This window comes from Staurois parvus, unplaced genomic scaffold (assembly GCF_062004578.1).
Source record: "Staurois parvus isolate SC_StPar_1 unplaced genomic scaffold, SC_StPar_1.0 ptg000420l, whole genome shotgun sequence".
In the NCBI taxonomy this organism is placed as follows: domain Eukaryota; kingdom Metazoa; phylum Chordata; class Amphibia; order Anura; family Ranidae; genus Staurois; species Staurois parvus.
The window spans coordinates 4,768,037-4,780,670 of record NW_028318216.1 but is presented as its reverse complement, the minus strand read 5'-3'; the positions used below and the strand labels follow the sequence as shown (position 1 = coordinate 4,780,670).

At 39.5% G+C, this 12,634-nt stretch overlaps 1 protein-coding gene across 1 annotated transcript in view; it reads left to right on the top strand.

Moving 5' to 3' along the window:
* Nucleotides 1-11,991, top strand: part of LOC149454725 (phosphatidate cytidylyltransferase 2) — a gene marked incomplete at its 5' end in the record, with an annotated part of 53,805 nt that extends 41,814 nt beyond the window's left edge. The window contains 3 exons of the mRNA XM_089687154.1: nucleotides 3,841-3,960; nucleotides 5,180-5,283; nucleotides 6,968-11,991. Of these exons, the coding sequence (XP_089543280.1) occupies nucleotides 3,841-3,960; nucleotides 5,180-5,283; nucleotides 6,968-7,097 (354 nt within the window). The remainder of the gene's footprint in view (nucleotides 1-3,840; nucleotides 3,961-5,179; nucleotides 5,284-6,967) is intronic.
* Between the last annotated feature and the right edge of the window lie 643 nt (nucleotides 11,992-12,634).

The following is a 12,634-nucleotide window of genomic DNA, read 5'->3' as shown; positions in this document are numbered from 1 at the left end:
CACATAAAGAAGGATTGATATTTGTGGGGGTTCTTTGCTTAGACACAGTGTAGAAAACACCTCCAGTTTGGCATATTGCAAGAACACATAATTGATTTTCTTTATTTTTGCCATTTATGAAAAATCATTGCTGGCTGCAGATTAAAAAAAAAAGAAAAACATTTTATGAACATTATTTAAAGGTTTGTTTAGCAATTCTCTATTATGTCTTTTTTTTCTCAAGGTTGAGTTATCCTTTTAAGTGTCAGGATACAGATTAACCACTTCAAAAACCACTTTTTAAAATCTGTATATTTTTTTTTTTTGCTAGTAAATTACTTAGAACCCACAAAGTTGTATATAATTTCTGAAAGCCGAGATCCTGGAGAATAAAATAGTGGTTGTTGCAAATTTTTATGTCGCACTATTTGTGTGCAGCCATTTATCAAATACAAATTTCCATGAAGAAACACACTTTAATGAAGTTTAGTGTACTCAAACACAATATAATACCCCATTGTTTGGTATAATATAAAAGATGTTATGTAAATGGATACCTAACATGTCATGTTTTAAAATTGCACATGTATGTGGAATGGTGACAAACTTCGTTCCATTAACTCATCCACAGGTGACCCTTTAACTCCAAACTGGTAACCTGTAAAGGCTTTTAAACAGGAAGTCTGGTGCTAGAATTATAATTCTCGCTCTGATGTTCACTGTGATACCTCCACGTGTGGTGCCATCACATTTTACAAATGCGTGCGGGACCAACATTTGAGCCTGAGCACAGGGGGATGGGGGCGCTTTTAAAATTTTTGCTTTTCATTTTTATTAGTTATTTACATTTGCGTTTTTTTTAAATTAACTTTATTGCTATCACAAAGGATGAACAACATCTTTTGCCATAGCATGGGCAGTGACAGTTTATCTCTCCTTTGCCCTTTAAAGCATCTGATCAAACTGAGATCGGTTTGATCAGATGCTTTACTGGTAATGGCTTGTAAACAACAAACCAAAATCTCAAGTGGATGCAGCGGTCCTGGGATCTCCAATCGCCTCAAAAATCCCTGAAACAGCAGAGGGAGAGGGGACCCCTTTCTTCGCTTTGTAGAAGTGATCAAGCAATTGGAGAGCTGCTTGAAGCACTTCTACAGGACACCCATCAGCTGCAAATTTTGATACTGGGATCGTAGCTGCAACAATGACCTCGGTATAACCACTTCAGCCTAAGGACATACCAGTACGTCCCAAGAGCATGAAATGTTAAGAGATAATTATTTGAATTAAAGGTATTGGAGTTGAGTATTAGGGTAAGGTTACAGATAGGGTAGAAGTCAAGGCAATTTTGCGCAGTCTGTAATTTTTAATTTGCTTGGAAAGAAAAATAACTACACCATAGTGCTTAAAAAAGGCATTCGTATTTTAACGCTTAGTCACTGTTTGCAAAATAAATCCATACACATATATCTGCATTTCAACTGCCTCTCTCCTGTACTCATCCAACTCTATGTACAAATAGAAATATGGACTTTTTAGTTAGAGAGCTGGAGAAAGTGTCAATGGGCTATAAGTGTGGTGATCACCGCATTTGTGTTCCATAGAGAACTACACATTCTTCAGTGGCAGTGACAGATTGGACTTGTTTATTCACTCACAGATCTCTGAATGAATGATGCAGCTCTGTGGGCGGGGCACAGCTGACTTGATTTCAAATCTGACGGCTAGTAATGGGTCCACTTGGCACAATGTTATAACCCTAAAAATGGGTGTAATATAGATTTAAAGGTGAAATTGGCCAAAACTATGTGGTCACCCCTGCAAATTATTGGGTTAAGGTATTTCCAGTGAATGGTACTGTTATTGCTACAGAATTAAAAGCCATTTTAGGCAATCATGCTCTTCTAACCTTGTGGCTACAGATTGTGTAAAACCCTGTTCCATCATGAATGTGCCTCTGTGCACAACTCCAAAATATTGTTTAAAGCATTCCCAGAAGAGCCATCAAATGGGACAACTCCATATACACTGGTCTGTGGCTACTCGGCCCCATACACAGTAAACTGTGATGTACTGTGTGTTCTGACCTCTTTCTGTGGGAACGAGCATTAATTTTTTCTGCAATTTGAGATACAGTAGATCTTCTATTGGATCAGACTACACGGGCCAGTTTTTACTCCCTACGTGTATCAATCTGCCTTGGCCATCTATGATCTTGTCACCAGTTTGCTGGTTTTCCTTTCTTGTATCACTTTTGTTAGGTCCTGACCACTGCAGACTGGGAACATCCCACAAGATCTGCAGTTATAGAGCTGCTCTGACCCAATCGTCTAGCCATTGTCAATTTAACACATCAACTTCAGGGACAACATCTTCATTTGCTGTCTAATATATCCCACCCACTTTCAGGTGGCATTGTTACAAGATAACCAATTTTCTTCATTTTACTTGTCAGTGTCACAATTTATGTCTTTAAAGTCCCACCCAGTAGAGGACCTTTCCCCCTTTTTGTCTATACTTTTAGGGATGTTGGCACCCTTTGTATTATATCCCCCCCTCTTCCTTCCATCTGAATGTCACAGCAACCAGTCTGCCCATTTTTCTCTGACATCAAAAAGGCATTTTTGTCCACACAACTGCTGCTCACTGGATATTTTCTCTTTTTTGGCCCATTCTCTGTAAACCTCTGATATGGTTGAGCGTGAAAATCCCAGTATATCAGCAGTTTTTGAAATACTCAGACCAGCCCGTCTGGCACCAACAACCATACCACATTCAGAGTCACTTAAATTCCCTTTCTTCCCCATTCTGATGCTCGGTTTGAACTTTAGCAAGTCGTCTTCACCACATCAACATGCTTCAATACATTGAGTTGCTGCCATGTGATTGGCTGATTAGCAATTTGTGTTACCAAGCAATTGAACAGTTGTACAAGTGGCCGGTGAGTGTATATGGCCATTGATTTAGAATAGGATGCTCAATAAGCTCATATAGGTGTGATAAGTTGTCCTCAAATGTTTGTGCTGGGTTTTTGTTGTCAAAATTTGTCTCTTGTGTATTGTGTTTATAATTGCAATAGCCAAGGTCTGTACAATATTTCTGTCCTCTTTAGGGTGTGCACACAAGATCCCTTTTGGATAGCCGACCAGCTTAAAAGGCACTTTTAGAGTTAGACCAAAATACACCGGATACCTTGCTATGTGCATTAGCCTAACAATGATAGAGCATAAGGAAACCACAGGCATTACCAGTTCAAGGGGTTTAAGCTTGCTTAACTCATCAAACTGTTGGCCACGGTAAAAGATCCTTTCATTAAGGTCTAGTTACTCTCACTGAATACTCACAAATTAGGATATTTGGTTCACCTGTAAAATCTTTTTCTGGGGGTACATTACAGGACATAGTCCCCTCCTCCTGAATGTTCCACATTGCATGCTACAAAATTTAGTCTTAGATGAGCTGGCAGGGGGTTATGCCGGGGCTGGATTTTCTGCCTATTTTGGCCAGTGTCCATTCATGTGAAAGTGGTAGGACAACCCAGTAGTCATGATTATGAAGTTCTCTATGTCCTGTGATGTACTCCAATAAATAATTTTACAGGTAAATGGATATCCTAATGTTTGTCATCCGTTAACTATAGATCAATATTTTTGGTTATAAATTTCCTGTAGACTTTACTATGGCTGCAAGCACTAAGCATCTTTTGAACAGGTCAATTTCCATAGCACAGTAATCCCAGCAAATGGCCAAAGTGACTTTGAATAATGTAATTTCAAACAAGAATAGATCGTTATGAAGGCACCTATTGGTGTTTTAATATGGGATGTCTCATCATTTATATATATTTTCTTTTTCCTGCAGAAAACTGTCTGGATGTATCCTTTCCAAATCCATAGCATCTCGCTTTCAACGTTTGCCTCTCTCATTGGGCCTTTTGGAGGATTCTTCGCCAGCGGATTCAAGAGAGCATTCAAGATCAAAGTGATTATCATCTCATAAATTCTAGTTGTACTAATATTTGTGGCAAATATGCTGAGTTCATCCCATTGTGCCAAAAATCTTTTTTTGGAAGATCAGCCTCCCTGAGGACATTGGGCTAGGTTTATTCCCGGAAACTTCTCTTCTTCACAGCATTGCCTCCATTTTATATTACTTTGTTAATAAAGTTACTGTTTGTATGAACAAGCCTGATAGAGCATTTCAGGATTGCTGAAATACCCTGCTTTAAACTTTTTTTTTTTCTGGCTCTCAAAGACCTTTGGGGCAGCATCTTCTCAGAAACTGTGGTGGTAGGTGGAAAGGTAGGAGTGGAACCTACATATGTCACCTACCTGTGATGTTTAAGCTGCTGCCAAGACTGTGTCTCTAAAGATCTCTGGAGGGCAGTGTTTGTGAAGGAGATGTGTTTTAGGGAGTGATTTGACTGCTCAGCTGTTCCTGCCAATTTAAAGGGGTGAATTTAGTCAGATGGCATTGATGAGCTGTCTGAATGCAGGATAGCTCATGGTGACCATGCTGAATCAACTTGCATTAGCAAGTCCTGTGGCCGGTGTAGTGGCTGGATAGGTGATTAGGGGAAATACAGAAGGCCATGGCTGAGTATTGTCACCAGTCCAAAAGACGATCACCCACACATAACAGACTTACCTCTTATGTTTGGGCTAAAAATTGAGGTAATTGGAAAATGGTAGGTTTATTTCAGATCAATTGCTTATATTAATTTTGCATTTATGATTAAGTATATTTAGTTGACTATAGATAGAGTTTAACTGATCTCTAGGTTTTTGCCAGTGGTCTTGGAAAAAAAAGCTTGAGATATGAGCAGCTTGCACTTCCAGAGATGGGCGTGTAGACTGAATCACAAAAGCTCTCAATTATGATATGGGTGTGGGTCAAATGTGATAGGGTCCCTAACTGATTGAATAGGAAGTTAGTATGCATATACTTATGTTGGGACTGGAAAAATCCATCCTGTTTTTCTATATATATTCATATGTTTGTGATTAACAGCCTGGAAAGCCTATAAGCCATCTCAGCTAGAAACCAACAAGTTAAATTTCTTTTACATCTTCCAGAGTCTGATTTTCTGTAAATCCCTGCATTCATTGTAGGTTTTCTGCAGCCTCCTATTGCCTGAAAGTTAACTGGAGACTTAACATTGTGCTCCTTTGGGTTCATACATTTTTTCTTACTTCCTTAGGATTTTGCAAACACCATTCCAGGCCATGGCGGTATCATGGACAGATTTGACTGTCAATACTTGATGGCTACGTTTGTGAATGTGTACATTGCCAGCTTCATCAGGTGAGTAATAAATAGAAGCAAAGCTTGGAGGGAAGTTTCATTTTTATTGAACAGTTGCTGAGCACTGTTTTGTCTGTTTGAATCCTTTGATATCACATTACTTTGGATTTTGTTTGAATTTTTTTTCTATTGACTTTAGAGCGTACCACAATATCTGCGTTCCAGTTGCATTTCTGCATGTGCATTTTTGGTCAATTTCTGTGCATTTTTGATCTTTCTTTCTTTGATTTTTCTCCCTGCCTTTTTTCTTCATCTCAATTCAGGACATATGCATCCCCATACATTTTCCTTTCAATACATTTTTATTGAAAAAATTGTGATTGTAGAAAATACAAACGCAACCGCTATTACGTGTACAGGCAAAGATAGAACAACAAGAGTCAACAGATCAAAAGCGGTAGTGCACAGAAAAACATACCTGTAATTGGTGACAAAGTAAATGTGTCAATATGTCAAAAGATACATCAACCATATTGTGTCGATAAATCGGCGTAAGGAATGGATGAGGGTCCATACGCCTATTGCCTGAGATCAGACATTGGCAATAAGAGTAGTAGCATATGAAATGCACAAAGTATATAATCAAACCAAGAAATACATGGAACACATCGTAAGTCATCCCTGAGGGAGAGCCAGTAGGGTGAGAGAAAAAGAAGAAAAAAAGGCATTCCAGTACATTGTTTTATGCTTTTTTGTTTTTCCCCTTCTTATTCTTCTTCCTCTTCTTCTTTCTTCCTTCTTCTTCTTCCTCTTCCCCTTCCTCTTCCTCCTCCTTCTTCTTTTTTTCCTCTTTCTTCATCTCAATTCAAGGCATATGCAACTTGGTGCATTTTAATAATTTTTTTCCTCTATTTTTTCATCTCAGTTCAGGACTACGCATTGTGGTGCACGTTTGGTGCATTTTGCCACATTCCAGATGCGGTCCATACAGAAAAAAATGCAACTATTTCTACTTTTGTTGACTGCACTGAAACACCGTGCACTGGTGTGAACTAGAGCTATAAAAAGTGCACTGGACTGCATCTGGTGTGAACCAGACCATGGTGCAATTTAGAGAGGAACTGAACTCTAGAAGATGTACCTAAAGAAATGCAGGCAGATGACAAATGACTAATCACCAGTCTTACCTTTGGTCTACCAAAAGCTGATCTTTCCTCCATTACTGACGTAATGTGTCTTGTTTAGCGCTGTGTCTGAGTATGGAGGCAACCATCTTGGTAGAGGCCAGGTTTTGCTTCTTCATGTCCGAGCATCCAGCAAGGAAAACAGTCTTGGGGGACGTAGAGTGAGTCAGTAATTTGATGATCTCACTACTGTGCTGCTCACTATCAGTAAGAGACTGCAGTGCCTTAGATCTCACGCTGCAGATGGACTGCTGAAGGCACTAGGTACCTTCACATACCAGGAAGCACACATTTTAGAAAGAATTCATAACATAAGGTAAATTTCTCAGGGTGCTTCTTAGGCACAATTAACATTTTAAAATTTTCCCCATAACATTGCAAATCTACTTTTTTTTTTTTTTTTTGGAGTTCAGGTCTGCTTTAACCTTTAAATCCTTAGCCTGATATATTTATAGTTCTTTTAATAAAGATTTCAAAATGTCTGTTTTTTGAGCACCATTTCTTTAATTTCAATGCATAATAATACATTTTGTTTTCTGTCTTTCTCTTTTTTGCGACAGGGGTCCCAACCCAAGCAAACTACTCCAGCAGTTTTTAACATTGCGTCCTGACCAACAAATTCACATTTTCAACACACTGAAGTCACACCTAACAGAGAGGGGGATGCTGGAAAATGGCGACGGTGTTTAAAATATCTGTACGTCCAGTCAGGGCAGCACCTCCATCCAGAGCATGTGGGTTCACTGTACAGTAACACTGTTCCAGCCCTTCTTGGAGAGGACTCATTAACCCCTTTGCTGCTGGAGATGTTTCCAGAGGTCATTTTTTTTTTTTTGTAAACATTTGTGCGGTCATTTTTTGCCTGTATTTTTTTTGTTTTCCACAAGCCTTGTGTTTACATATACCTTCTGAAGACAGAGTCTGACGGCTACATTTGTAGAGGTGGTAACTTTGGAGTGCATTGCATTCCAGCCTCCCACATGCACTATGGAGCGAGAGACATTTCTGAAAATGTATAAGGGATTTCTTAATGCCATAATCGGATCATTTAAAGAGACATTCTGGCAATTTTATTAAGCATATCTTTTTATCATTTCACAGAATTATTTAGGTCTGTACATTTCGGTGGTATACAGTGTGGTATACTGAGCCCCATTTCTATTCTGCTCAGTTTTTATTTGGAGGGTAAGTGACCAACATAGGGACTAGTTATGAGGTTTGCTACCACTAGATGTCAGTATGTATCAATAACCTATTGCTGTTCAATGCAATACAGAAAATACATTGTAGGTGGGACACAACACCCTAATGTTACCCACATTGTGCTTTGCTGGGTTTAGTTCCCTGTAAGGTGAAAGGAATTCAGGATAGGCAGCATTTGAGATTAATTAAGCCATTCCTATGTTCATTATTGTGGGTGTGTATCTGAAGGCAACAGACATGGGGTATAGTCACAGCAGCCATGTACATTTAAGCCCATTTTACAAGGGGCCAACCAGCTGTGGTGCCTCCCTCCTGAGACTTTAGTGTGCCCAAGAGGGACATGTGCAGCACCCAGCTCAGCTTCTGGCAGCCTGTCCAGGTCTATGGGAGGCTGCAGTTGGTTGCTGTTCCAAGTGGTACCGGTGTTTAGGGATCTGTACGCTCAGGGACAAAGTTCTGGAACACAGGTCTTCTGCATTCTGGAACTTTTTCCCTGGGCAAACAGATGCCTAAATGCTGGTACCACTAGGAATAAAGTTCCAGAACACTGGTCTTCTGCATTCTGGAACTTTGTCCCTTGGCAAACAGGGGCTAAATGCTGGTACCACTAGGAACAAAGTTCCGGAACACAGGTCTTCTGCATTCTGGAACTTTGTCCCTGAGCGCACAGGGCCCTAAATGCTGGTACCATTAGGGACAAAGTTCTGGAGCCCAGGCCTTCTGTATTCTGGAACTTTGTCCCTGAGCGCGCAGGGCCATAAACGCTGATACCACTAGGGACAAATTTATTGAACTCAGGCCGTCTGTATTCTGGAATTTGTCCCTGAGCACGCAGGGCCCTAAACGCTGGTATCACTAGGGTCAAAGGTCTGGAGCCCAGGCCTTCTGTATCCTGGAACTTTGTCCCTGGGTTCACAGGACCCTAAACACTGGTACCACTTGGGACAAAGTTCTGGAACCCAGGCCTTCTGTATTCTGGAACTTTGTCCCTGAGCGCACAGGACCCTAAAGGCTGGTACCACTAGGGACAAAGTTCCGGAACACAGGTCTTCTGCATTCTGAAACTTTGTCCCAGAGCGCACAGGGCCCTAAATGCTGTTACCATTAAGGACAAAGTTCTGGAACCCAGGCCTTCTGTATTCTGGAATGTTGTCCCTGAGCGCACAGGACCCTAAAGGCTGGTACCACCAGGGACAAAGTTCTGGAACACAGGTCTTCTGCATTCTGGAACTTTGTCCCTGAGTGCACAGGACCCTGAAGGCTGGTACCACTAGGGACAAAGTTTTGGAACCCAGGCCTTTTGTATTCTGGAACTTTGTCCCTGAGCGCACAGGACCCTAAAGGCTGGTACCACTAGGGACAAAGTTTTGGAACCCAGGCCTTTTGTATTCTGGAACTTTGTCCCTGAGCGCACAGGACCCTAAAGGCTGGTACCACTAGGGACAAAGTTCTGGAACACAGGTCTTCTGCATTCTGGAACTTTGCTCCTAAGCACACAGAGCCTTAAATGTTGGTACCACTCTTTGGCAGACTACCTGTAGCAGGGGTGGGCACTGCACCTGGTACTCCCGGGCACGCTCCCGATCCATGTGCAAGGGACTTTACCCATGCAACATAAGTTGTCATGCAAATTGGATCCATGACACCCTGATATAAGCTAGAAGGCCATAAAAATAAATCTATATATACTATACATCTAAACCTGTTCTGTTGCTATCTTCGCTAAGTTTTGGGGTTGCACATCTGTCTTTCGGCAGGTACACAGCCAGCTTTATGTAATATAAATTTTCCATGCTGTACATGTGCTGATGTGACACTAGACAGAGGGAGCTTGCAGTGTACAGAACCATAGTAGGCAACAGGACCTCCAGGAATAAGAATATAGTGGCAGTTTTCTAGGATTGGCACTACTCGGGCCACACATATTCAATGTAGTGGAAAACCTCTTCCCATACTCCACTTTCAGAAATGTCTCTCTCTATATGAGTCACGGTTAATACATATTTATGTACTCAAGTTTTACTAGCCTTTTATTTGTCTAGCATAGATGCATAGATGCTAAGTTATGACCATAACCGTTTTCACATTTTAGTGTCTATGTAATTTTATACACAGTAAGTGTTACATCAGGTTTAAATTATTTTATTATTATTGCTTTGCTGTGAAGGACTGGGTATTACAGCAATTTTGAACTTTTATTTATTTTTTTTTTAAGGGATCTGAAATTATCCTCAAACTTTGCTTGGTAAAGCTGAATTCTAGGTATATTTTTTTTTTTTTTTTTTTTTTTTGCATATTTGTATATTGGTCCAGCTTGAATCAATGTAATTATGCATTTGCTATAGCTGTGGGACCACTCTGGAAGTAGTAGCTGCTGCTACTACAGCGATTTGCTTCTGTCTTCTGGGTTCCATGCCAGCTGGCTACATAGTGAACACAGGGCAGTCGCTTGCTCAGCCTGGGCACCATTTACAGAACACTTTGGATATTTCTCAATGAATGTAAAGCGTTCCTGGATTGTAGGAGGTGGAGATTATGAGGCCACATACCCCCTCCACCTCATCCAATCAGGGAACACTTTGCATTCATTGAAAGAGCATTCTGTGAATGGGGCTCATGCCAAGCAAGCAACCCCCTGTATTTACTATGTAGCAAGGTAGCCACTCAGCACAGGACACCGAAAACAACAGCGATTGCTGTAGTAGCTGTAGCTACTACAGTGATTCTCTTTTTTTCGCAGTGGTCCCACCGGCATGGCATTTGCTTACTTACAAGCTGGACCAATCCAACTATGCAAAACAAAATCCATACCTGCAAATCCAGCTTTTACTAATGAGGTTTCAATAAGATGTGTCACAGCCCTATCTGTAATCGGCAAGCACGTCATATACAGCAACAAGTACACAGTGTACGGAGCCCTCCTTCATTCACTTGTTTTCACATCCCCACAGTTAGTCATTATCTCTCATTTTATGTGTAAAATAATGTGTTTTATTTATCTTTTGTTTCCTAAACTTGTTCCATTCTGTAATTTCTTCCATGACTTTTCTGTATTTAGCACTTTTTTTTTTTTTTTTTTTAAAGAAGCGAAAACCCATTTTGACTAATTTTGCCATTATTTTGTGAATGTATATGGTGTTGTCTAGCTGTGACTCTTAACTGGTGTTTTGCAGACTGCAGATTATTGGATCCTGTAGTCACCCGACCAGTCATTGTTCATGATATAAGTGTATAAAATGTGAACTTTTTGTAGACCATTTTTATATTAAAAGGTAGTTTTTTTGGAAGGACCAGTCACTCCAAACCACGCAATGGTTCACACAATAAAACTGGCTGGTGATTTTTTTTTTTTTCTCTGGAGGTTATGCATTTCGGTTAGCAATGGCATTGTGCAAGTTATTTTTCTTACACATCGCTGCCTTCCTGTTTATTAATCCCATAGAGAAGTTACTGTCATCACCCCCTTGAATTCCTTTTTTAGCTAAAATGGTTATTACAGAACAGGCTGCAGACATTGCATATAATGTCATATAGAACTATTTGGGTATATTATTTGCTGCTGTTGTGTATGCTTTACTGGCCCTTAAATTATATACAGAATTTGCAGCTAAAATATGTTTTTGTTAAAAGTACTTTTTATCATCCCTGACATGCAAAAATGTTGATGACCACAGATATACCACAGGCTTAAAATGTACATATGTGCAGCGCATGTAGTATGGCCATTTAATTTATCCATTGTTTTTATTTGGTGGATTGCTAATTTACTAGCTGGCATGCAGTCAGGACTAGTTATTAAACCAAAACAATGCTCTTCTTTTAAGCTGAAGATGTCTGCCCATTTGAAATAATAGTTTTAAAATGCCTCTTGCAAATATGGGCTGTATTTAAAGCCTAACTCTAAGCAGAAAAAAATGCTTGGTTTGTCCAGAGAAGAGCAGAAACTGTTTTACTTACCTGATCTTCTGTTCTCTCTGCTTCTGGAACGTCCCCATGATTTGGCGGTGAACTATTCCTAGGTGTTCTCGCATCCAGAGAAAGGCAATTGGTTCTGCTTTGGTGTTGATGACGTCAGGACCCTGGAGCATGGGGGTGCAAAAGCTGCGAGTAGGAGTAGTTTATTGTTCCCTTAGACCATGTAGCCCCACTGCAAGGGATCATTTTTATTTGCTCTTAGTTTTTAAGCCCTTAGGGTTTTATAGGACAGCTATAAAGAAAAATATTCTATTTTGAAAAATATGTTTTTAATACCTGTAATGGTTGTATTCTATATATGAATTCCTTCCATAATGAATGAATATTCGGCTGGGACAGACAAAATATGTTGCAAAAAAAAAAGCTTTTCATATTTTCAGTAAAGTCATTACATGTATAAACCACATATATTTATCAGAATACAGTAATTTTCATAATAATTACCTTTTGAAGTAAAAGGTTCAGTTTCTCCAGTGAGTACTGCGTTGAAGGGATTATATGAATATTTTGCTCTTTGGGGTCTACTTACAAAAAAAAAGGGGGCAAATATTCAGAAAAAAAAGTGCATTGTCAACACTAGATGGACATGATCACATGAAATACAAAACCTGACAAAAGTAATTTTTTTATGTGTGTGTATATATATAAATATGTATGTGTGTATATATATATATATCTATATATATATATCTATATATATATATATATCTATATCTATATATATATATATATATATCTATATATATATATATATCTATATATATCTTTTTTTGTATGTTTTAAAGTTTTTTTGTTTGTTTTACCCACCCATCACAAAGTGTTGAGTTGAATGCACAGGGTTCTGCAAACTTAACCCCTAGCTGGCCAAGTCCTCTTAAGCAACGTTTAACTATTTGGTGATAATGAAGGCAAGCAACCATCAGAGTCTCTGGTTGTGGACGTGCTTATCTTCTCTTTTGTATAGAAACGAGAACACCGTAATTCTGCGATTTTTGTGGCTGAATCACAGATGAAGAATATGGTGGATCACTGTTATACTGTGATGAGGA